General features: G+C 33.7%; 5 protein-coding genes, 1 long non-coding RNA gene and 1 pseudogene across 9 annotated transcripts; 4 read left to right on the forward strand and 3 right to left on the reverse strand.

Moving 5' to 3' along the window:
• Positions 1–3,593: 3,593 nt before the first annotated feature.
• Positions 3,594–4,577, reverse strand: LOC107906516 (uncharacterized). The gene is made up of 3 exons (XR_001686720.2): positions 4,379–4,577; positions 3,995–4,197; positions 3,594–3,805 (listed from the first exon to the last, which is right to left on the reverse strand). It is a non-coding gene; the product is annotated as an uncharacterized lncRNA (long non-coding RNA).
• A 1,746-nt stretch (positions 4,578–6,323) lies between these two features.
• LOC107906515 (G-type lectin S-receptor-like serine/threonine-protein kinase CES101) lies at positions 6,324–10,183 on the forward strand (annotated as a pseudogene).
• Positions 10,184–13,189: 3,006 nt separating this feature from the next.
• On the reverse strand, positions 13,190–14,605 carry LOC107906513 (pyridoxal 5'-phosphate synthase-like subunit PDX1.2). The gene has a single exon (XM_016833528.2). It carries the CDS (start codon positions 14,421–14,423, stop codon positions 13,335–13,337), a length of 1,089 nt encoding a protein of 362 aa, XP_016689017.1. The 5' UTR covers positions 14,424–14,605; the 3' UTR covers positions 13,190–13,334.
• Positions 14,606–15,618: 1,013 nt separating this feature from the next.
• On the forward strand, positions 15,619–20,103 carry LOC107906517 (kinesin-like protein KIN-13B). 4 transcript variants are annotated; one of them, XM_016833532.2, is made up of 9 exons: positions 15,619–16,082; positions 16,177–16,407; positions 16,761–16,862; positions 17,280–17,356; positions 17,918–18,087; positions 18,235–18,464; positions 18,854–19,352; positions 19,438–19,500; positions 19,693–20,103. In XM_016833532.2, the coding sequence occupies exons 1-5, from the start codon at positions 15,954–15,956 to the stop codon at positions 17,955–17,957; spliced, it is 579 nt and encodes a 192-aa protein (XP_016689021.1). In that variant the 5' UTR covers positions 15,619–15,953; the 3' UTR covers positions 17,958–18,087; positions 18,235–18,464; positions 18,854–19,352; positions 19,438–19,500; positions 19,693–20,103. The 4 variants fall into 4 exon arrangements, with proteins under 4 accessions (XP_016689021.1, XP_016689020.1, XP_040949637.1 ...); XM_016833531.2 differs by having other exon boundaries at positions 15,620–16,082; positions 17,918–18,077; positions 18,176–18,464; XM_041093703.1 differs by having other exon boundaries at positions 15,620–16,082; positions 17,918–18,077; positions 18,176–18,464; positions 18,870–19,352.
• Positions 18,167–19,851, forward strand: LOC107902765 (kinesin-like protein KIN-13B). The gene is made up of 7 exons (XM_041092645.1): positions 18,167–18,179; positions 18,241–18,363; positions 18,410–18,464; positions 18,854–18,921; positions 18,984–19,271; positions 19,382–19,500; positions 19,693–19,851. Exons 1-7 carry the CDS (start codon positions 18,167–18,169, stop codon positions 19,849–19,851), a joined length of 825 nt encoding a protein of 274 aa, XP_040948579.1.
• Positions 20,104–21,251: 1,148 nt separating the features above from the next.
• On the reverse strand, positions 21,252–22,399 carry LOC107906518 (uncharacterized). Its single transcript, XM_016833533.2, has one exon. It carries the CDS (start codon positions 22,174–22,176, stop codon positions 21,517–21,519), a length of 660 nt encoding a protein of 219 aa, XP_016689022.1. The 5' UTR covers positions 22,177–22,399; the 3' UTR covers positions 21,252–21,516.
• A 2,337-nt stretch (positions 22,400–24,736) lies between these two features.
• LOC107906521 (60S ribosomal protein L37-3) lies at positions 24,737–26,318 on the forward strand. The gene is made up of 4 exons (XM_016833536.2): positions 24,737–25,001; positions 25,105–25,240; positions 25,727–25,828; positions 25,956–26,318. The coding sequence occupies exons 1-4, from the start codon at positions 24,999–25,001 to the stop codon at positions 26,000–26,002; spliced, it is 288 nt and encodes a 95-aa protein (XP_016689025.1). The 5' UTR covers positions 24,737–24,998; the 3' UTR covers positions 26,003–26,318.

Below are 26,318 nucleotides of genomic sequence, written 5' to 3' on the forward strand. Positions count from 1 at the left end.
AAATTTAAAAATTACTGTTTTAATTTCGATAGAATATGATAAATGGCTAAAAATTTCAAATTTAGAGCTAATTAAGTAAACGCAGGTAACTTTATAAATTGAATCAAATTAATTAATTAGCGTTGTACGAATATTTTTTTATTTGGATGCGGGATTTAAAATAAACATATGTGAAATATAATTATAGGTATATTTGATGTATTGGTAGCGCATAAGTAATTATAAATTATCATCTCATTAAAGAACAAAATAAAAAATGTTAAAAAAGACTTTTTAATAAATACATAAAAAATTAAGTTGTCAATCAATGATTGATCATATTATAATCATCGGACATTTATTTACATAAATAGCGCAGACCCATTGTTTTGGTGTCTTGAAGTTGGGTGAAGGTAAATGGGCAATGGCGTCCTGAGGTATATAATCTGAAAATGGTATATCACTTTAGAAATAATTAGTTAATGCATGAAAATGAAATGAATGGTTTATAGCCATGTATCAGATATAGAGATAGCTGGCAATAATAAGTTGGGTATGGAAGCAGGGAGAAAAGCATGATCTATAGAGTGGAGTGATGGTGAAATGGTTGTGTTTGCTTTAGTGGACTAAAAAAATAAATCGTCATAAAAACTGTAGGGGATGGCGTCAAAATGAAGTTTTCCTTTGGGCCTGATTAGCTAGCAGCTCACATGCTACGTTGCCACCAAATCGGGTGAAAAATATTGCGCCACCCCATCCAACTCACATGAACATTGCAAATACGTATCACCAAGTCTTCGACTTTACACACTGGGCCTTAAACAAATATTATTCCCAGTTCCGGATAGCCGTGTTTTTTTAATAACAAAAAGAAAAATCTTAAATTAATTCAGCAGGTGTAGTTTCATATAAATTAATATTATAATATATTAAACAATAATTATAAAATATAATAATTTAATTTGAACCGAATTAAAGTTTTAGTTATTTAGTACTCTAAAGTGTAAAGCCTAGTTATTTAGTTTTTAATTGTTTTAATTAAATATTTTATATAAAAATAGTAAAAAACAAAAATACCATTATATTAATTATTTTATTAAAATTAATTTTTTAAATAATTTTTTAAGTGAGTTAATTTTAAATTAATTCGTGACATCAATTCCTTGACACGAACTAAATTAATTATATTATATATAATAAACATTAAAATTAGACTAGTGATATTAACTCAATTAACCGCATTACATATAATAATTATAACAATAATATAAGGAAAACTTGTTCCGGCAAAACAGGAAAGCATTCCATGTGAGCCTGCCTTTGGTAGATGACTTGCGCCCCAAAACCAACATCTTTTGTAGATACTAAACGCGGTTCTTACACTACTAAATACGGTGGCTACCAAATTGCACTTACCGCTATACTAAACCTGTTCATGGGCCGGGCGGCCCGGCCCGACGGCCCGTCCGAAATATGGGAGGGTTCGGGTAAAAATATAGGCCCGAAATATGGGCTTGGGCAAAAAAAATGAGGCCCGTTTAAAAAAATGGGTCGGGCTCGGGCTCAACTTTTTTGGCCCGGGCCTGGCCCGGCCCGGCCCAAATATAATAAATATATATTTTTTATTTTTTATTTTTTAATTTTAAAATACTGTAAAAATATTTTTTTATTTTTTTATTTTTAAAATATTTTTTGTGTTTATTAAAAATCGGGTCGGGTCGGGTCGGGCTTACTCTTTTTTCCCGGGACGGGCTGGGCAAAATTTCAAGCCCATATTTCGGGCCGGGCAGGGCCTGGGCCTAAGAGTCGGGCCAAAAATTTTTTCCGAGCCCGGCATGTCTACGCTATACCCATGCATTTTATACTAGTGTGTTATGTAATATATGGTTTTGGTATTATTGATCATATATAAAATGACTTATCATAGAAAAATTATTAAAATCTACTTTAAAAAATAAAATAGGTGAAATTAAAAAAAATCAAAATATTGTATCAATTATATTAATATTTTTCGATATAATCAATACACATTAATATAATTCTAAAAACATAAGATGGTGGGATATAAATATCGTTTTGTTTTACAGTAAAATCGGTGCAATATTGACCGATATGGTCTTCACCGGTGGCTATACTAAGATATATATTATGATGGTAGTGACTGCTATAAATTTGACGAGAAGGAAAGAAAATGATGAATGGATGAACCCTTTTCTTTTTTTCTTTTTTTTCTGAAGAATGGATGGATGAACAATTAAATCCGTCGGCCTGCATATATTGGAGATGATTTTGGCTTTACAATTCTAGCAAAGGCAATTTTATCTACCCATGAATTAAATATGATATTTACATTCTGACGTAAAGAAAACTGCTAGTGAGTTTATTAAATGGTTCTATTTTGTTGATTATGAGTCGAGCCTAGTTCATTGTGCCCGATTGGAGGCACCGCATTCCCCCGCACACCTACATCATCAAAGTGTCAGTTCGTATCCAAATTAAGCCCTGAGAAGCCTTGCGTATGGTCCCGTAGCTTTCAGATTAGTTGGGCCTATAACCCATTTATTATTAGTTAGTGTTTAAAAAGGATGTTTTGATCCATGTGGGGTGAGCGGTGGCTCAACTGTGCGAGTTTCAGAGGGTTTCGGCCTACACCAGAAAACGTATTTTTTTTTAGAAGTTGTTTACAATTTTTCTAAAATTGTCAAGAGTCAAATTTTTATAATTATTTAAAAAATGACAAAATAAAAACATAATTTAAAACATATTTAAAATTTTTTTACTAGATTTTATCTTTATTTGATTAATTTAAAATATTTTATTCTGGTTTAAGTATATCTGAAATGAATTAACCCTTATTTGATTATTTTAAAATATTTTAAAGAGTTTAGCTCAAATTTGAAGTGTTAGTGTTTTTATTTGAGAAATAGACTATTTAAATACAAACCGAAAATTTAGGTGTTGCACATTATAATAAATTGCTTAAAATATTTTATTTATTAGAAGGAGACACGAGTATGGTTTCTTGGTTCCACCTTACCTTGGTCATTATAGCTCCGGTATGTTGTTGGATGATGCGGGCAACCGTAGTATTTCTAGCACAAATGAACTCACTCATCGTCCAAGGAGAGTGAAAGTTTTGTACGCAAAAGACTTCGGGAAGATTGTCGGAAAACTAGCAATATAGATCGTGAATTGATTACTGGGGAATATCCCAAATTTGTTATCATGTATGATTCATTGTCTTCTCATGATCTTGATTTTGTATGTAATTCTTATTGGAGCATTGACTTTGAATATTTGGTATTTTGTTGGCACTTGAAGTTATCAGTTTCTCATATTATATATTCTATCAGAGCACATGTAATTTTCAAAAAATAATTTATGCATTTTATTATAATTTTTTATATTATAACATAACTTATGTTATATAAATTTTTCATATGTAATTTTGTATAGTATTTGATATTAACCGATGACATCCCAAATTAAATGATTCTTTGGCATCCGACATGTGAAGGGTCATTTTCTTTGCCCCCCATCGTACACAGTTCATTTCCGATCTCCACCAGCTCTTTCATTCTTAGTCTTTACGAAACAAGGAACCATAAAAAAAATGAAAAATAAAACTCTGGTAATGGAATTTCATTAATTAGCATAGTCATCTTTCCTACAATATTAGTTCCCAGTTCTAAGTCTACTCGTTAACCTAGGACTTGTCTCCAAATGCATAATATGCAGTTTAGAGTATGGCGCTACATCAAACTCTGGGATCCATCAATGGATGCTATCCCTCTCTTCCCACCAAAATGATCCAATCTCAGGGGGTCTGGGAAAGAAAATACAAAACAAAAATGAGACGTTTAAAGACTCTACTATTACTTCAAAAGAACAGAATAGACTGTTAGTGTTACTATTACTCGTCCCACTAGTCCTAGATATAAAACAGGTAAACCATGTATGATCAGAAATGAAAGGCAATATTGATAAGAAAAATAAGTTATTGGTAATTTACTACCAAAAACATCTCAAGAGGTTGATGAGAAAATGAAACAAGTAGTTTTCTGGGTCCAGCAAGTCCCGCCGAACAAGTCTTTCTAAGTTGAGGTTTTGCGGTAGAAGATCGCTGTAATAAAGCAACGTTGTGAACGAGGCCGTTGGTTCACTCACTAGCGTTGTTACTAGCATTGCTGCCGACCGTACCATCAATGTCATCACAGACTGCAACAAATATATATCACTAAGATTAACCGCTGGGAAGCTTGATTCAATGGCAGATGATAATATATATATATACACATTTGTTAGAGCAGTTTTAAGAAAACTCTCACTTAAATTCGGTACAAAAATTGAAAACAAAAAAAATAAAAACAAAGAAAGGAAGAGTGCATTACGCCATTACCATGATTTTACAGTGTCAAAAAAGCGGTGGAAAATTTGTCCAACGGTTGTGGTAAAGTGAAGAAGAGATTGAAGGTTGAATTAAAAATAGACAATGGGTAAGTGTAGTGGATCGAAGAGAAATGAGAAATGTGGGTGGTTGATAAACAACTGATGAAATCGTAGCTGCCAATCTTCAGCTGATGTTCTTACCTACCCTTCTCTCAGGGTCAAATCCGCTGCCAAACTGTTAAAATGGCTTATAGTAATGCTACGACTGAGGAGCCAACCCAAGCTCCTGGATTAATAGGACAAAGCCCAAATGACGGGCCTCGATGTTTTATGCGTATGTTCTGTTGCCAGTGAACTTTTTCGATTTCATAAACATAAAAAAATTGATTTAAATTCACCTTCTCGTCGGCTTGCTTGTATTTACTTCCTGATTCAGGGGGTTTATCAGAACCCCTTTAAACATGGGGCTAACACATGGTTTTAATTCTCGGATAATGTTGATCTTTTTTTTTGATAGATTTGTCTTGATTTCATGTTTCTCAGTCCAATAAGTAGTGGGAGTGTTACCGACTAATGAGTTGATAAACATTCAAGTATGGATTAAGTTTAATCTTTTCATTAAATAAATCATCTTAATCAAATAAATTATCATCGACTCAACTTAATTCCATCGCATATCTATTTAGTTTTATTCAATTATGATAAAAGAATTTTTAAAAAGGTTGAGTGTTTAAAAAAAGTGATTACTACTAAGGGTTATTAATACTTATCGTCAACGTTAATTCCATTATAAAAATAAATTAATCGGAAAGAAAAAAAAAAGTTACAATTAAAAATAATAATTATTGAAGAAAAGAAGTTTTAAAATCTAACTAGACTTTCAAACCGAATGAGATTCCATCAAATGGGTCATAAAATATAAATTCCTTGTTAAGCTGACAAAACTGCATGACTGAGTGGAGCCCATGGTTTTTGCAGTGAAATCTTTAAAGAGTTCATAATTTCAATTCAGTTTTCACCTATAAGACAGTATTTTCCATCTCGAGGTTATAAGAATTGTCGCTTGTCAAATGGCGGTTAGAATTTAAAAAGAAACTGCTACATGTAACCGTGTATGGATTGGTTAACATTTTTTAAATTTAATTCATAACTTAAAATATAATTTGCTACATATTTCTTTTTTTAAATGATATTTGTGTTATTTTTATCCAATATGATATTTATATTTGATCAAGGTTATATGGTCAGATACTTAAAAGTGACTATATTCATTTTTTAGTGTTTAATTAGAGTTATAGGGTTTGATGAAAATCAATTGTTAATATTATTAGGTTTTGAAATTTTTATGATCTTTTAAAAAAATTAGTGTTAATTGTGAACTTATTTAATTTTATATTTAATTTGTCAAATATAGTCTTACGAACGTGATTTAATTCTAGTTTTAGTATTAATTTGATGAAAGTTTATCACTAACATTATTAGCTAATTATGAATTTTCATTAAATCAATTCCAAAACCTGTTTTAAACACTAAAAAATTAATATTGTCATCTTCAGTATAACATTTGTCAAATATATATTATATTAGACCAAAAAATAATACATAGATAAAATTTTTAACTAAAACGAGTACACAATCATATTGTTGTTAGCTAAATTAATCGTGAGTGATTAGTTTGGATTAAAAAAAGTTTAGGTACTAATGTAAAAACTATTGTCAAATGAAAAGACTAATTTGAAAAAACCTCAAGCCCTCAAGTTGAAATAATCGTTAAGTTTAAGCCCTAAATACTAGATTGACCCTTATACATTTGTTTCTTTGCTATTTCCAGATCATATTTCAATTTCCTCACAGTTTCCGATCCACGCGACGCTCAAAAGTGGAAAGGAACCTCCGTTTACCGGTTACAGTGTTGATTTCTGAAATTTCATCAGAACGAAAATGTTGAATTCTAAAGAGGGGTACCCAACGCCGTCGAAGAAATGAATACCGTAGTGACCTCAAGATTGAAACTTAAAACAATACTGTAACTAGAACAGAATATCTAAGCCTAGATAGTCACTACAAGGTAATCGATTTAATCCCCAAGCTTAACCGATTAATGGGTAATAAACGAAGACAACTGATTTTCCTTATTAGCTCCTTCACTTGCATTATATGTTTAGCGGCAGGTCAAGAGCTGAAGGATGCAGAGTCGGGGTATCTGGTCTCTGCTGGCGGGACTTTCAGGTTAGGATTCTTTAGTCCCGGCTCCTCCAACAATCGCTACTTAGGGATGTGGTACAACCAGCCTCAGCCTGCAGATAGAAAGGCGGTGTGGGTTGCCAATAGAGACAACCCATTATTTGATAAATTCGGAATCCTAATCATAGATGAAGTTGGCAGTTTGAAAGTGTCGCATGGTGGAGGCAGTCCCTTTGTATTATCTTCTCCTGCTCGAACAGCTAGTAATGTTAGCGCTACGCTACTCGATTCTGGTAATTTTATAATCAGGGAGCTGAGTTCAGATGGTTCTACCAAGCGGATATTGTGGCAGAGCTTTGATTATCCCACAGACACGCTTCTTCCTGGCATGAAACTCGGAATTAACTTCAAAACTGGGCACAACTGATCACTAAGTTCATGGATTAGCGATGCCGTTCCTGCCAATGGGTCTTTTACCCTTGGTGTAGACCCCAGCGGTGCAAGCCAATGGATAATCTCGTGGAAAGGGTAGCCCTATTGGACCAGCGGGTTTTGGCGGAACCGCGACAAACATTTCGATTTAGCCCCAGAATTGTCAAATGAATCTGACCACCACTTCAGCTACACTGAAAATGAGGAAGAGAGGTACTTCTTTTCCACGAATAAAAACCACTCCATGTCAAGAAATTCCATTACATCTTCAGGTGAAATCCTGGAGAGGTCAAAGGCAGCACCTTTTCGGAGCTGCGGTTTATACAGATCCAATAACCTTCCTACCGGTTGCATCCAGCCAACAGCGCACAAGTGCAGTACGTATTTTGTCCAACAGTATAAGCATAGCAAAGCTTCCTTTAAAGGCAAATTCAAGTTTGGAGAATATTCCAATCTGAGCCTTTATGATTGCAATGCCAATTGCTCTAGCGATTATTCTTGTGTCGCATTTGCTTATGATGACCGAACCGCCAGTTGCGATGTCTGGAGCAGAGGAATGAATTCCAAAAGCCACCCCATTTTTTATAAAGAAACGACACAGCTCTACTTCATGCTTGTGGACAATTCGAGTGGTAAGTTCATGCTCAGATAATTATAAATTTTCTCCCATTCAACGATCAATATAATCTTTGTTTACACATGCAGGGTCCTTTCACAATTTAGGATTCAAATGACCATCTTTGTTCAAATTTTAAAATTTTCTATTTTGTTTTCTTTTGCAATATTTATCACAACACCATAATATTTATGGCAACCATAACTGCGGTGAATATCATACAATCGAAAATATTTTCCTGACTAGTAAACAAATGTTCTTTCAAGTAGAACATCGAATTTTCATCTCCTGGTCTTGAGAACTGCTGGAAGTTAGAATTTTAGAAGAAACCAAGCATTTAAGTACTTTAAAATGGTTGTGGATTATGGAACATGACGATTTTACTTTCTTGTTAATGTAGAATTGGACAAATCAATATTCTTGGTGGTTTCACTGGTTCTAGCTTTGGGCTTTCTTTCAACTATGTTTCTTCTCATAGTAAAAGAACTTATAAGATCGAAAGGTAAAGTTTTCAAGGCTAATTTCAATTACTCATCCATTATTTCTCAGCATTGATCTTATTAAAGCAATATGCACACAGTGGATGAAACAGAAGTAGAGATGAGAAATAAAGAGGGCAAGACAAACCAGGAGTTGCAATTTTTCAGCCTTGAAACAATTGCACATGCCACGAACAACTTTGCAGCCACAAATAAACTTGGAGAGGGTGGATTTGGACCCGTTTATAAGGTATGCTCAACAAAGTCCTTGGGCTTGTTAGATGCTGAGAATTGCTAGTTAGTTCTAGAACTGTCGCTTTTGGAAACAACCCAATCACACAATAGGACACACACAAAAATACAAACACGACTTAAGTACTTGAACATATCAAAATTCAGGTAGCTACTAACATGAAAAGTAAATAACACCGATACGATACAAATACATGAATGACCAATCTAATTGGCTATTAACTTGATTCTTCTGGTTAAGGGGAAATTACACAGTGGTCAACAAATAGCAGTAAAAAGGCTTTCAAGCAGCTCTGGGCAAGAACTGAGAGTTAAAAAATGAAGCCCTTTTGATTGCTAAACTGCAACATACAAATCTTGTTAGGCGTGAAGGTTGCTGCCTTGAGAAAGAAGAAAAGATGCTAATCTATGAGTACATGCCCAATAAAAGCTTGGATTTCTTCCTCTTTGGTTAGAATAATAAACACTCAAAAACTTTTTAATGTTTTTAATCATCATCCAGTGAGTTTTGCTTCGTTTCTTTGTTGAATGCATTCATCTATATTAATTACAATATAATCTGCAAATAAACAATCTATCTTAATTAGATGCTGAACAAAAGAACGTCTTGGATTGGAAAAAACGATATAACATCATTGAGAGTGTTGGTCAAGGGCTTCTTTACCTTCACAAATATTCAAGATTGAAAGTTATCCACAGAGACCTCAAGGGTAGCAACATTTTACTTCTTGATGACATGAATCCCAAAATATCAGATTTTGGCATGGCTAAAATTTTTGGTCATCACGACTCTAAAGCAAACACCGAGAGGATAGTTGGAACGTAGTAAGTACATACATACATGTAGATTGCATCTACCACTAGCAAACATGCCAAAGGCCGATCAAATTAATGAGGATAAATCAGTTTTCAACCTTTAAGGATTATATTTCATATCCCTATCTAAATATGTGTTGGACACAAATATTTAAAGATAAATGAAGGATATAAGCTTCAAACCCTTTTCTTTTTTTATTTTTATTTTTAATGCAGCGGATATATGTCTCCAGAGTATGCAATGGATGGCATTTACTCTACGAGATCAGATATGTTCAGTTTTGGGGTTTTATTGCTGGAGATAATAACTGGCAGGAAGCATAATAGTTTCCATAGTCTCAGTGGACCTCTCAGCCTTGTAGCATATGTAAGTGCAGCAAAATCACACAAGATTCCCCCCCCCTTTTTTAACCCCATTTGCTGATATAAGAAACGTCATGTCATGTAAGCACTGTAAGGTACATATGAGAAATCTGGGATTATTTCAGGCATGGGAGGCGTGGAATGAGGGCAGAGCTTTGGAGCTAATTGATCCGTCATTAGGCGAGTCGTATCCAAAGGATGAAGTGATGAGGTGCATACATGTAGGTCCCCTATGCGGACAAGACAACCCAGTTGATAGACCAACCATTCTAGATGCCTTATCCATGATGTACAGTGAAGGCAACCAACTACCTACGCCCAAACCACCAGCTTATTACTTTTCCAGGAACAGGGATGAGCCAGAGATAGTGGAATGCGAGTTGCAGATTTTTTCACCAAATAATCTCTCAATTACAGAGATGGAAGCCCGATAAGAAGATCAACTTTGTATTTATTATCCCGCAGACCAATTTAGAGACTAAATAAAAAGATTGCAAGTATGGAAATTTCTTTGTCCTATTGAAGTAGGGGTGATAAAATTTCATGCCCGTTTTAGAGGCTTAGCCCAATGAGTAAAATTTTGTCTCAGCCTAGCTCGCTTGTATTAAATATTTTTATATAAAAATAAATTTAAAATATATAATACATTAAATATACTAAAAATATTAAAATTAAATATTTTTTAACAAATTGAATATAAATTAAAAAAAGTCTTTATACTTAAATAATATTAGGATAGCTGCAATTTAACAAGCAAATACTTCTGAAATAATAACAAAATTAACAATAAAATAATAGTAATATAATAATAAAATGATAGCAAATAGTAGTAAAATAGTAAAAAACAACCACAGTTGTTTTTTTTTTACAAATTAAGGTTTAGCCTAAACCAAAAAAATTTACTCGAGACTTAGTTCATTTTCTAAATAAACTTATATTTTTATTCAAACTTCTCATTTTTCGGACTCACCTTCGTATTGAATTCATGATTAGGTCTATATTGAATTACACAACAAACTGGTTTAGTGGGAAAAGAAAAATAATTGATTTCAGTTCTTGTTAGTTGTTTCACATCGGGTACGTTGATCATCAAACTAGACAGCCCAATACTTTTCTACATATCAAATAATAATATATTTGGTCTCCTGTTAGTCAACTTAAATGGCTAGCTACATAATCCCATATTCATACTAGTTGGAGGGAATTCTTGAAGAGAAAGATAATATGAAAAGAATTTTTATTTTTATTTTTCTAATTTTTTTTCTTTTACAATAACTTCATCACTTATAACTTTTTATATAATTTTTACAAGTGATTATTAATTTTCTCTTAATGCAACTCTTAATCTACTATATTAATGTATATTAGATGAGTACATTCATACATATTAATTAAATAATTACTAGATTTCCTAAATTTATTCATTTTAATCACTTTAATTAAATATAATTTTAAAGCCCATAGACATGTTTTAACGAAAATTGGAGCTATGCTATTTTTTTCTCTTTGTAGAGAAGATGATCACAAAATAAAAATTGTAAAAAATAGCATAGATTTTATCATTTGAAATAAAAAAAACCATCTGAATTTATAATAAAATAATTAAGGTTCAAAAGAATATTTAGAATTCAAATCTATTAAACATAGAATTTATTACTATGCTTTGGATTTATTAATGATTTATCCTTTAAATTATATCATTTTTTTTACTTTTAACATCTATTTTTTTTACCTACATTGGTAGGTATGTTTAGCTCCGGTTTAATCCTTTAAGTTGACTTGTGATATAGTTTATCCTAAATAATTTTATAAAATTATTCAAACAGACAAAAATCAGTGAACTATTTTTTTCGTAGGTGAAATTTATGCTTTTATATTATTTAAAACTTTATTTGGTACTGAAATAAATTATTTTAAACTTTGTTTCTAAAATTAAAAAAGGTATTAGATATATATGATTTCTAAATTAAAAAATTAAAAATATTTTAAACTTTATTATAATAGTTTTATTTTTTCCACTTTTCTTCTTCATAATTAAAGCATAAGTTATATTCATAATATTAAAATTATATTATCTTTCAAAAATTTATAAGTATATTTTTTAATTTGCTTACATTTATTAAGTATTGTTTTATCAATAATTTTAATTAATATATCGATATTTAAATAATAACAATTTTATAAAACATATGACTAATACGGAATAAAAAACTAGTTATTCGTAAAGTGATGCTTTTGATTGAATGCGTTTTTTTTCTCTTTAATATTGCATTTAATCATTGAATTCGATAATCTTTACAATTTGATCCTTAAAACTTGAAAACTATTTCCTATAAAAATTAATCCTTACGATAATAAATTAAAAAAAAAAGCATTTCTGATTTCACAAAGTTCAATCAAAAGCCAAGTTTTGGACCAAAAGAAAATTTTGAAGGTCAATGATCCGGCCCAGACACCTGTCTTATCCAGTATCGATAATCCATAATTGAATTTAGATAGTTTGCTAATTATACAAGCACGACGAAAGATTAGGCTATTTCGGCAATCAACTTAGCCTACTCTTTTATAACTCTACTACCCTGGTTTTCATAGGCTAAGCACAAATATAGAAAGAGGAAGTGAGCAAATACCACTAAGGTGCAGATGAGACACAAGCTACTTAGATTTGACTTGAAAATATATCGAATTTGATTCCATCATTGTCAAGCTAAATTCTAACAGTTCGAGCTATTAAGCAAGCCCATTTTATATTTGAAATTAATAATAGAATTTAAAGTCAAGCATGAGAGTGAATTCATTATTTATAAATAAGCAAACTCAAGCATTTGATTTTATTCCAAATCAAGCTTGAGTTGTAAAAGTGAAACTCAATTGAGATTTAGCTGAACAAGCTCCAAAATTGAGTTGAATTGGAGGCTTGGAGCTTCTTACAACTAGAACTCGGCTCAGTTACATAGTAAAATATCACTCAGTAAATTAAGAAGTTCTTAAATAAGCCTAGTTTAGTGCAATGGCTTGAGTTGAGTTGAGTTGAGAATATTTGGATATGGTTTTTATTAGTACAAACCCGAATAAGAAAGCACGTCTACATGATTGTATCTTTTAGACTGTTCCCAGCACAATGCTAGTGCGATCTTTATGCCATCTACGTGATAGTTTTGATAGACGACATTCAAACATCCTCTATGTACAAATTATTAAAACATGAAGCATTAATGTGCACATAGACAAACACAAATCAGAGACTTTCAGAATCATATTCCCTAACTGCAACAGCTCTACTAGATGCATTTCTTTGAAAAACTTAGCACGCAACGTTTTCATTAAAAAACATAGACCAGGTGATGGTAAACCGTAAAATGTAAGATCACACTAAAGGCTATGGACTAATTGACAATGATCCATTATATTGGCTATGAGATTGGAACCTATGTTGCTTTGACCCTTTAAGTTTTCCTAAAAGTGTTGGTATCCGACATATTTGGATATGGATATGAATCTATCTCTCCAAATATAAGCATAAGTTTTTCTTTTTGAATATATCCATGTCCGATATCCAACCAAGATAAAAATATACTTGGCATATGTAATCACTAAATAGCAAATAATCGCCAAATCGATATCATCAACAACCAAGTAGTGAGAAAAGTAAGTAATTACATGAACACTTTTGACGAACTGATTAAACCAACTTATTCTGTAATTATATCCTCACGGAGTTCAACATACAAACCTCAGCAAAACTAAAAGAACAACAACTTCAAGAGCAAACTAAGAAACAGTCATATGAATCTCAACAACAGGAAAGAAGATACATTACTTGATCAAGCTCCTCCTTCTCCAAAGGGTTCCATCATCTCCTCACTGACATTCAGGCCCGCCATTTCCTCCTCCAATCCACAACTATTTTCGACTAAAACATGAGGATCATTGTAATGCCTAACTGCTTCCACAATTCCCCGAACACGCTTATACGGATCCGAGCCATTGTCAAACACTTCAGATCCCACAAAGACACCATCACACCCCAATTGCATCATCAATGCAGCATCTGCCGGAGTTACAATTCCACCAGCAGCAAAATGCACCACTGGTAGTCTCCCCATTTGCTTGGTTTGGGCAACCAGATCATAAGGGGCAGCAATTTCCTTCGAAAACGCGAAAACTTCATCTTCATCCATGTTATTTAGAATCCTGATTTCACCCATCACAGACCTGACGTTTTTAACCGTTTCAGCAATGTTACCGGTCCCCAACAAGTCCCCCTGCGTTCTAATCATGGCAGCTCCTTCCCTCACTCTCCTTAACGCATCCCCTAGGTTCTTGCAGCCGCAAACGAAAGGGCATCCGAAATTATGCTTGTTAATGAAATTATCTTCATCGGCTATTGCTAAAACCTCGCTTTCATCGATGTAATCGACTCCTACTCGTTCGAGAATCTGGGCTTCGACGAAGTGGCCGACCCGGGAACGAGCCATAACGGGGATTAATACGCAGCGTTTTATTTGTTTGATGATCGAAGGATCCGGCATGCGCGAAATGCCTTGGCGGTTGGGTTCGGTGATGACTAGACAACAGGCACCGGCTTCCTCGGCAATTTTTGCTTGGCTGAGGGTTGAGACTTCGACAATGGCGCCGCCACGGAGCATTTGGGCAAGCCCCGCTTTGATAGAGAAGGAGTTCTTCTTGGCGTCGGTTATGGACGTGGCTTTGTAGAGTGTTACGGCTCCGTCTTCTGCCATGGCTGCCAAATGCTTGTGGAAATGCTTCAAAGGAAGTAGCCAACGAGGAAGCGTATTTCGGACTTTTAGTTTTGGTGTCTGGTAGATTGCTTGTAAGGGTGGGAGCCTAAGAGGGAATAAAAGAGGGGTAGCTGTTAGTGTTTTGTTAGTTCGAGAAGTTTCTATGAACATTCATTAGTCATAGACACAGGAAATTTATGCAGGCTTCTTCTCCAGTTCTGGCTCCGCGTTCGGATTAAACAATCTTGCTTGCAATATACCGAACTTTTGCCTTTTGCCTTTTACCTTTTACCTTTCACCTTTTACCTTTACTTTTTTTTTCTCACTTGCTTGATTCCGATATTGCATTTAGCCCACCAACTAACACATTCTCCCAGTTGGAATTTATAATTTTTTTTCTCAAATTGTTATCCAAATTGTCATTCCATAAAAGAATTGGTATTTTCTTTTGTAATCCTGTTAAATATGGAACACTCGAGACTCGTAACATTAATAATGATATAATTTTCTTAATAAAAAATATTTAAATTCAAAACTAAATATATAAAATATATATTAGTTTAAAAATCTAAAAGAAATTAAAAATTATAAAATATCTGTATCTAAAATTTTAAAAATATTACAAAAAAATAAAAAAATCTAAAATTGAAGTTAAAAAAAATTCAAAACCCTCAGAAAATTACATCTTTGTCTAAATAAATTAGAAACAAATTAGATGAAAATAACATTTACAATAAAATTTATGCTTAAAGATGAGTGCAGATTATTATAGATTCTTCATATTAACAAAAATGCAAAAAATGATTATTTAAAAAAATTATTGAAAAGTTTTCATGCTTCTTTTTGTCTTTTTATTTGTTAATTATTTATTAGATATTTATTTACTTGAAAATTTGAGTTTCAAATATAAAATTCTTGAAATCTCTTTCCAATTTATCTTCTCCTTGAAAAAGAGAAGTAATTTTTTTCAATTTTTCATCCCCTCAAATCGATGGTAGGAATCAGAGATGGTGGAGACGAAATGGAAAGTCGGATTGAGAGAGGTTGTTGGATCCAATGAATATTACACTTGTGCTCTAGTATGAATTTAGTACAAAGAAAACATAAATTTTTTATTAAAAAATTCAATTATTAAAGTGAATATTAAAATTAAATTAAACATAAAAATTAAAGTCACACATAAATTTAAAAAAATCCAATCAATTAATAACTTCCTAAGTTTGATGAAACGTTGCGTGTAGGTAGAGGGATCCCCCAAAAACGAAAGTGGATTAATTTCTCCAAGTGGGCCCCTGCCATGTAGGACGGTGATGGTTGACAGGCGCGTTTTCTTTTCTCAAAATAAATCCAAATTACCAAATTTCACTGGATCCTACTACCACCACCAAGGCTCAATGCGACATCGCGTAATCTTCCCCCTCGTTATCCCGCGCCACGTCCCTCACTTGTCCCACAAATTTCAAATTACTCCGTCTCTTCCGCTGATCCCTCTTATTTTTCACTCTTCCATTTGAATCTTGTCTGAAACAAAGATAATTAAAAAAAACCCGATTATAGATCCGATTAAATATTAATTGGGTTCATTGATTTCTTATTTGATCATGTCGATTTAAGAAGGGACAGAGTAAGGGAAGGTTTGAATCGAAGCGTCGAGGTTTTTATTAGATATCAAGTAATTCAGAAGGGGGAGAGAGTTGGGAGATGAACGGAATAGGAAGACAGGGGCAGAGATCTACTGCGGCGGGGTTACAGGTGCACCATCAGAGATTAGGCAACATTCGGATAATTTATTCCAAACGACGTCATACGGAAGTTGGCTTCAGTCTACTGGTTTCAGCATATTCAGTCTCCTAACAACTCTGCTCCTCCACTTCAGGTTCCCGTAGACTCATTGTTCGTGGTTTCTTATTTGTTTTGAGAGCAGGATTGTGCATTATATGGCGGCGGAGGAGGAGAAGAAGGTGGACTAGGATCTAGAATGTATAGAAATGTCCGGAGGGGTTCTAATGCGGGCAATGACTTTTCCATGGAGCATACGACTCCTCCATTTAGTTCTCTACCGTCAGGCCAGAGGAAGAATGGTGAAGAGTCACCTAGTGACTTTAGTCCTGGTCTCATAGATCTGCATTCTTTTGTTACGGAGCTTCTGCCTGAGGTTGGTTTCACTTGGCATTTCTTTAAAGAGTTAATGTCATTTAGGGAATGGATATTTTATTTAACAGCTCATCTTTATGTGCGATATGCACCCTGTTTATAGTTAAATTTTTGCGTATGAATGCAAGTCGTGTTTTTTTCTTCGTCAAATATAAACCATCAATGAACTTGAAAGGTATTTATACTTTTGTTTCCCCCATGATTTATGCAGGTTAAACATTTGAGATTCAATTGTGCGAGTATTTGGACTTCTGGATATGATGCTGAATGACATAAAGATATGTTGCATATGCTTTGTATGGCGTCAAATTTGCTTTTGCCCTGATTAGAGTTTCTATTGGTTTTTGCCTGCAGGTGCGCAAAAGACCTCTTAATAAAAAGGGGTTAGCAAGGAATGAGGAAGATATTATAGAGACAGTTTCCAATTCTCTAGTAGTCCATGAGACTAAACTTAAGGTAACAATTGTTTATTCTCTACAAGCTCAACACTATACCATATTAAAATGGTGAAATATGAATAGGGATCCAAAATGAACCCTGAGAATCTGGTCTATCCCAATTTTTTCCCCCTGAGGTAATTAAGAAAATTGCAATGGATGAATCCCTTGAGTTTCAAATTTAATTGTTTTGAAGCAGTTACACGCGGGAATGAGCAATCTCAAAGATGATTATTTTAGTCTTCTTGAGGAATATTTTATGTTTGCCCTTCCCTGCCATAGCATGCAAAAAAAAAAAAAAAAAAACTAGCATATTATTTTTATGTTGTCATCATTTATCACTTGGCTTTTGACATACTTTAATCACTCATTTTCTGATATTGCTTTATCTTCATACTACATTTTCTTGATGCAATTTATTCCTGATATTTTGCAGGTTGACCTAACAGAGCACTTGGAGCAGCATGAATTTGTTTTTGATGCTGTGCTGAAGGAGGAGGTCTCAAATGATGAGTTGAGTGCTTATTGGTGGATAAAGGAGGCATATATTACAAGACATGGATTTCCTAGAATGATTGTTTTCTTTAGCTTAACTTAGTCAAGCTTATTTTCTGTCGGTTTATCGTGAAACTGTCGAGCCCATAGTTCCTACGATTTTTTCAGCGCACAAAAGCTACTTGTTTTGCATATGACCAAACCGGTGAATAGCTGTTACCAAAATATCGAATAGATACTATGGAGTTAGTTTTGCATGACCCAGAATTTGAATTTATTTATTTTAATGTAATATTTGTATATTTGTAAATCTTTATGAATATGTGCTGTTATCAGTAAGTTTTTTTTGCATATCCTTTGTCATTTGTGAGGACTGAGGATAACTGTTTTTATCTATATGGTTGGTTGTTAGCTTCTTATGAGCCTAAATTTGGCAAAGTTGAGGGATGCCTTATGGTCTTTTTTCCACTGCAATTTTTTCTTACGGACATTAAAATTTACCATCTTCATCAAGTCATCTCATATTTTTGGATTATTGCTTTAAGCTATCTTGCACTTATAGATATTTCTCTTGTCCAGGGAGTGGAAAAACCTATACTATGAAGCCACTTCCCCTTAAAGCTTCTCGGGATATCTTGAGGTTGATGCACCATACTTACAGGAACCGAGGATTTCAGTTGTTTGTGAGCTTCTTTGAGATATATGGAGGGAAATTATTTGATCTCCTCAGTGATAGGAAGTAAGTTGTTGTAAGCATTCTCTTCATCTAATCAGTGCTATTTGTTTTATTCGCTGATAGCTAAGCTTTTGTTCTGCTGAAAACTTTTCATGCTGGAGGACGGTAAGCAACAAGTTTACACGGTAGGTCTGCAAGAGTACTGACTACTGAGTATCAGATGTAGAGACTATTAAGGAGCTTATTGAGAAAGGAAGTGCCACAAGAAGTACTGGTACCAGTGGTGCAAATGAGGAATCTTCCCGTTCTCATGCCATACTTAAGCTTGCTATCAAGAGATCTGTTGATGGTACTGAATCAAAGCCTCCCCATCTTATGCAAATCCTCGTTTATAGATCTGGCTGGAAGTGGAAGAGGTGCAGATGCTACAGATAATGATAAGCAGACAAGGTACAGAGAAATCTTTCAATTGCAAAATGATATAGACCAGATTGAGTTGCAGAGCTGGATATTTTGATGCACTGGTGATTATAGCTGAAATAAAAAGGAAGTGTTTTTAGTATCTGATATATATTGTAATTTGTCTGTTAGACAATATTGGAAAGTAGATGTTATGCCAAATAGTCAACAGTTTCTGAATCGTCTCAACTTTTCTTTGTCATTTTGGTGTCTAATCTTCTTAACTAATTTTACTTAATGATTTATTATCAAGACAAACATTTCAAAGTTAAATGTTGTTCAGAAGTCTATATGCACCTGCAGATGAAATTTGTTTCCAGTTCATGATGTTCAGCTCTTTCCAGGATTTTGTTTAATTTAGCTATATCTGTTTAATTTAGCTTGCTTGCTTTGAAGGAGTGCATAAGAGCTCTGGACAATGATCAGGGTCACATACCTTTCCGAGGCAGTAAGCTGACAGAGTCACAGAGGTTGTAAGGGACTCATTTATGATTTCTATTGAATGTAAAGCTACATCTGGGGTCAAGAGCCTCTCGGAAGGGAGAAATCCCAAGAAAGATCTGTTATCTTCAACCTTAAACCTGAAAGAATTGATTGCTCAACCCCTATCTTCGGTTTTACCAACAGCATCAACCTTTGAAGACGATATTAATGGCACATGGGCTGACCAAAATGAAAGAGATGATTTTGATGCATCAGAAGATCCTTTTGAGAAGGAGAAAATGACATGGAAGAAAAATGTGAAGCCAGATCAATACAGTTCCTCTGTTTCCGAGGACAAGTTGTGGAAGCCTAATGGTCAGACAAAATGGAAGGAACCCACTGAAATCCGATTTTAAACATTCAAAGTCGGATGATGATTTGAATACCCTCCTACAGGTAATTTTGTAATAGAATTCTATTGTTAGAGACATGCAGCGCAAATGATTCATATGTTCAATCCTTAGTGTTTTCTTTCACCCAGGAAGAGGAGGATCTTGTAAATGCTCATAGAAAACAGGTGGAGACTATGAACATTGTCAAAGAGGTAAACGATTTGACCATTTCATGTTCAAGTTTTTTGTTTTTCACCTGACTAGAATCCGAGCTCTGAATATTCCACGTTGATTCAATATTATCGTAATTCAGAAAGTGGTATTTATCTTCGGCAAGGCATGCTAATTACGTTTGTTTGAGCTGATACGTTCATGTTTATTGAATGTACACATAAACATTACAGGAGGTGAACCTGCTGGTTGAAGCAGACCGACCTGGGAAGCAGCAGGACGGTTATATATCTAGACTGAATGCTATTTTTTCGCAGAAGGCTGACGATGTCGTGCAGTTACAAACACAAATTGCTCATTTCGAGAAGCTTTACAGGAACAGAACATTTTAGTGTCTTGTTCTGGCTATTGGTGTACAGGGATGAAGATTAGTAAGTCAGAGTGGTGCAACCATGGGTTTGCTTGATGATTCACTGATTGCCATATAACACCCTTCCCTTCTTTCTTTTAAATTATATATACAGCCTTCAAGCAATAGGCAAAGGAAGTGATGGATTTACATGCCTTTTAGCATGCTATTGTAAAGTTCAGCAGCATTGTGATCGGATTCATTATTTGAATATGTCACAACACTCTTTATTTTATGTATTTTTTAATCCATACTATTACTATTTAAGAGATTGGTTGAGTTCTTCAATTGGGATTCAACTCATTTATAAAATTACCAAATACTCATTAGTTTTATTAAACAATAAATATTATTATGAATGTATTTTTGTTTTTATAATTATATAAAATGGTAAAAATTATATATAGATAATGGGAGTTGAACCTAAAGTCTGATATAACATTAGGGATAAGAGATGGAGATAACATATTTAAGTCTATGCTAAATAAATATTTGACAAGAACTTTAACTGAGTTAAGACAACATTCAATTTATTATTTTAATTTTAATAAATTTATTATATAATTTTTTCGTAACCATCTAATCTTATTTAAAGGGGTGAGTAAGTTTAGTATCATGGGCTAGTCACACTTATTTAGTTAATTAAAATTGCATATATATGAATTAAAATTATAAAACAAAATAAAATTAGAGATAATCAAGTATTTTAATTTTAAAAATAATTATCCACTAAGAGAAGCTATATTTTTGGACTAAGAAAAACAACTTAATTCTTTTAAAGGACTTTTTTATCCTTGAAATCTAAATTCTAAATTTCTAATTTATAAGAAAAAAAATTTATTTGAACTTGTCACCCATATTTTAACTCATTACATTTTTCCCCTTTCAGGTTATGTCATCTTTAAAATATTGGCCAATGATGGTTTTATGATAATAATAAAGTCTTATGAACTTTGAGAATTCATGTTTGAAATGTCATGTGTGTAATGAAACTAACAATGAAATTAATACATTAAAATCAGCTATGGAATAAAAAATATAAGAGAACTTGATCCTCTCGATTTTTACTTCCAGGTGCTCACAGCACCGCAAATTCTTTCATAATAACTTTGATGGGATTGATGACTGAACCAGACTCAAACCCTGATTCTGAATTTGGGGTCAAACGCCCCAAGAGCCACTCATCAACATCACCTACTGCATTCGACGGTTCACCATCATTTCACAACATACTGTTATCGGAATCAACTCTACAACCTTCCTTTGAAAAAGTTGAACAGCTTTTCTAATAACTGGACTCAACGACCTTGAGTCACTGGTTTTCACTTTCATCCAAAACTCAAACAAATTTACTATGAACATCCATTTTCTATTGATGCAAAGTTTATTCAAAGCAATATTTGATATTATGATACGAATTACACGCAAATATACACTTCTTAAATCTTGATATGAAACTTCTATGATTTACTGATGACAATGGATGCTCAACCAAATTTTAACAATCCAAGAGAAACAGAAGAATGCAGTCACACACACACACACACACACACACACACACACACACATAAAACAGATTTAAAAGAAAAGTATTTAGGATAAGAACACAGGTTCATCTGAACAAGAGTATGTATGGGGAGACAAGGATCTACAGCCGAATCGACCCAAATCTTCGCTTCGAACGGCTGATGCTGGCAGAGGCCTGTGGAAGAGAGAATTCTGAGTACATATCCATGAAGAATTTGTCGACGATTGAAAGATAGACCGGACTTTTTAGTCGAGAATAATAATGGAGTGCTTCTTCAACATCCAATACATGTTCCATATCACCAACATCCATCATCTCCAGCTCTTTCATCTTTTGAGCCAATGCATAACTTCCTTCTCCATTTCTCTTGTAATAGTACTGTTCCTCCCCTTTGCTCAGTTTTGAGCTTCTCACTTTCTTTTTCTCCTCTTTTCCTCCATTTTGCTTTCTGTTCTTCACTACACTCGTATCTGAAAAGTTCATCAAGCTTCCATTACATTCTTCTTCTTCTTCCCTCATTTGTTCTTTCAACGACATGGACATGACGGCATCTTTCTTCCCCATCCTTGATTCCTCTACACCAACTTCCCAGCCGTTACAAAAGTCTGCCAAGGATCGATCTTTTTGGCCTTTCCTCCTGCTGCAACCAGTGCATGAGAAGGGGTCTGGGAGGGTTGGTTTGGACAGCTTTTGGTATCCCACAAAGAAGAAAGATTTAAGGTTGTCAACTGATTTGTGGAACATGTTCTTGGTCTTTTGTGTGGATTCCATCACCAGCATTTTTTGCCAGTGATGTTTGTATGGGGGAAGGCTTGGTTAAGCTCTTTGATGTCTCTATCTGCAACTAAAGACACAGCTCTAAGCTTCTTCTTCTTCTCCTCCAACTGTTATGTCCAATATATAGGTCAGACGGATTGAGACAAGAGATGTTTCTTAAAGGTTACTTAAAAACAAAACTTATATTACTTAGACTCGGGTGTGTCTCTGATTCATGTACGTGTCCCACATGAGTATGTTAGAAAAATGAAGACTTAAAATAACACAAGACAAAGCTAATGGAGCCAAAAGTGCAAATATCTTCCCAATCGCTTGCGCTTTTCCTTGTTTTTCTCCTTAACCCTCCAATATCTGGGGCTAAAAGATTAATTAAATGAAAGTTAAAGATTTAAGAGATTGAGGTCTTAGGAATCTAATGATCACAAATGTTTTTCTGTTTTTGACTATTTGTTGTTTAAAGTGCAGTGCTACTGATTAAGATGCAAAGCAAAAGGCATTAGGTTGGGTGAAATTTAACTGATATAGTCCACACTTTCAACTACTACCCTTTTTTGGTTTACTATGATGACCAAACTGAAGGACCCATATTGTTGCTTCTTATTTTCTTTCTTTTTTTAAACTCTTTTTTTGTTGAATTTCACAACAATCAATCTGATATCAACATGGTATTTGACACCACATCTCTTTAAGATTTTTTGGTGCGATCATAATTCATCATTTCATCATCTACAAGTCCTCCTTTTGATTTGACTCATAAAGTAGTTAAATTCAATATTTGTTTCTTATACACTTTAAGATACAGGTATTGAGATATGAATCATCCAAAACTGTGAAATATATCAATGTCAGACATATACATGATTTCGAGTAACATAAGTATGAAATGGTCCTATTTGTTGGGGGGGGGGGGATGGCATCTAAAGGACCCAAAACTCAGTTGCCAATATTAATGCAAAGATAAGGTACATGTTGATGCTTGCATGGTGAAGTCACTTTCTCACAGTTGCCATCACTGAAATAAAGTCGTTCCACCAACCTAAAACAGGGAGCTTGAGCCTTTGTTACTTTTTACATAAAGATAAGCCTAAAGGAACCAAGCCAACAAACTTCACTTAACAGTATGCTTAAGAAGAGCCTTCCGCTCTTACCTGATAATTTCAAACCCAGAAGTGTTCGAAAATCGAAATGGTTGTAAGAATCTTAAGGGGGAAAAAGCCTAAATAAATGAAAAGGAGAAAAGCAAAAGCCGTTAGATATGGTTAGAGGATAGCTTTTTGGTCCCTTTTGTTTAGATCTACATTGGCCCATTCAGATAGCGTTAGGCCACTGGAACGATTGTGTTGGTAATATTTTTAATTCACGTCTGATATGATATTTTTATCTTGTGTATAATACAATGTGCTTTGAATGAGCATAAGTGCACCGTATTTTATGATTTGTGTATAAACTTCTTTTTCAAGAATGTGGTGCATAAGAACAGGTTTCAAGTAAGCATGGTCATCATTTATCTGCTCAATTTCTCCTCTACCTGAGACTGATGAAATCAATTAAAAGAGTATCAGAAGCAGTTCTGAGAAACTGAACACTGAACAATGATCCAAGTGAATTAAATTCCCACCTTCATCCTTCTTCTGAGTTGTGGCCACAATAAATATCCCTCAACACATGTACCTTACAATTAATTGATTGTAGTATTCATAATGCTTAGCACCTACTAATTGATTGGTTTTCAAATATTCCCTGGCCTCAGCTAAAGGAATTAATTTTAAATTTTACAATTTTACGGTATTCAACCAAATTAGTATTAATCGAATTAATTAAACCATATAATTCTTTAACTATTAATCGAATCAAAATTTTTTTAAATAAATTTAACCAAACCGAAATTTATATGTTTTCTTCTTTTGGTTAAAACAACTGTAAAACAAATAAAAAAATACAATGATAATGTTCATTTGTCTTGAAAGTTAACCGAAATTTTAAGTCTTGAAACATATTAATTTCAATTAATTCGATTAATTACCCTATCTCGAATTAAATTAATCGATAACTAAAATTCTAAAAAGTCATTAACCAAATTAATCGATAACTAAGTTCGGCCACCAACCAATTAACCAAATTAGATAAGTTCAGTCGATTAATTCGATTTTAACCGTAGTTTGAACGCCCTTGATTCCAACTTTATCAATGTTAGAGGTTAAATTTGATATCTAATTTTTTTTTTCAATATGGTACCTAAATTTGATAAAAGTTATATAAGTTACTTCTAACATGCTAAAAATGTTAATTTTTTATACAAGTAGTTAATGTATAATCGACACATGACACTTGTATATGAAGTAATTTTAAATGTGGAAAAGATGTAAAAAAAATTGTTTTTAAATACTTAATTAAGTTTCATTTAATATTTATTTATTCTTTTCCCAAAAATCTTTAAAATTTTTAAAAAAACTTCACGCAAATATTTATTTATTCTTTTCCCAAAACAAAATTTAAATACCAAAATAAAAAAATCAAGTTTGAGTACGAAATATATATTAAGAATTTTTTGGCAAAAAAACCTGATTCCTGTTCAACACTATCTGTTTTTGCCAGTTCAATAACAACCATATATTCCTGCTGGCCCAACCCAAGCAAATTATTGAGTGATAGTAATTGGACCAAAAGCATGAACAAGAAGGAACAGATAGGCCCATTGAAGTCCAAGTGTGGCACATCTCAGCCTTAAAAAAACCCTTGTTTCGCTTCCAACTGGTATTGTTAGAAACCTCCGCCGCTCTCTTTCTTCTTCAGAGCCACTTAGGGTTTTTCCTGCGTCAGCTCCAATGGTAATATACCAAACCAACACACCCTGCTTTTATTTCTCTTTTTCCACCCCTTGATCTACTTGTATATTTGAAAATGAAATAAAAAAAAAGTGGTAATGTGCAGGGAAAGGGAACAGGGAGTTTTGGTAAAAGAAGGAACAAGACCCACACTCTCTGCGTTAGATGTGGCCGCCGTAGCTTCCATCTCCAGAAGAGCCGTTGCTCTGCCTGTGCTTTCCCTGCTGCTCGTAAGAGGACATGTAAGTGCCTCGTCCCCTTTTTCTTTGTTATCAAGATCGTTTATTGTGTTTTTCGTTTTTGTTGTTAACTTTGTTCCTAAGTCTAATTTGCAACTAGATTTCTCGGATTGACTAGTGGGGTTTCTTTCTTTATGTGCTTATATATTAAAGCTAATATCTTTGACATGAATATCTATTTGGGTTTCAGTTTGAATGCGTTTAGTCAGATAAGAATTCAATTTCCTGAATATTGTGGGAAAAATGGTGTGATTAAAATTTTAAGATGTTTCTATATAAAACTATGGACTTGTAGTTTGAATCAATGTGTTTTCTTCCTGAACCATAGATTTGTTAGTTGTAATGTTACATGAAATGTGCTTATACCAGTAGTAATACTTCAAGTACTTTGAATGAACATGTGTTTTGATGTGTTTATATGTTACGATTGGATTGTAATTTGGTGTTAGTCCTTAAATCTAAGGGGAATTGTTTTATCGTGGGATTCAGATAACTGGAGTGTGAAGGCAATCAGAAGAAAGACCACTGGAACCGGTAGGATGAGGTATCTGCGCCATGTCCCTCGCAGGTTCAAGACTGGTTTCAGAGAAGGTAATGAGTTGCTAATTCTTTTTGCTGACGGGTTTATAATTTTAAGCTTCGTTTCATTCTGTTTTGTTAGAAGCATATCTTTGGATTTTGTTTCTATTTTCAATTCCGGTGTTGGATTATGGTCTAGGTACTGAAGCAGCACCGAGGAAGAAGGTTGCAGCAGCTTCTGCTTGAGGTATTACAAGGTTGTTTTGGATGAAGCCTTCTTTTTTTAGGAAAACTTTTACGAGAACATTTTTCTTGAGGGGTGTCATTACATTGAATGCTTTAGCTGTTTTTAGTTTATGATTATGGAGTTGCATTAAATTTTGAACAAGGATGAATGCTTTAGTTTTTCTCTAGTTTATTTTTGAGGAGTTGCTTCAAATTTTGAACGAGGATGGACAAGGCTATTGTTGGTTGACACTTAGTTACTTGATACATTTTTTTGGGATGAAGTTAATGTATGTTCTTGTTTTTGGTTAGAAATGATGCCCTAATATTGTTTCAA

The sequence above is a fragment of the Gossypium hirsutum genome, chromosome D05, assembly GCF_007990345.1.
Source record: "Gossypium hirsutum isolate 1008001.06 chromosome D05, Gossypium_hirsutum_v2.1, whole genome shotgun sequence".
In the NCBI taxonomy this organism is placed as follows: domain Eukaryota; kingdom Viridiplantae; phylum Streptophyta; class Magnoliopsida; order Malvales; family Malvaceae; genus Gossypium; species Gossypium hirsutum.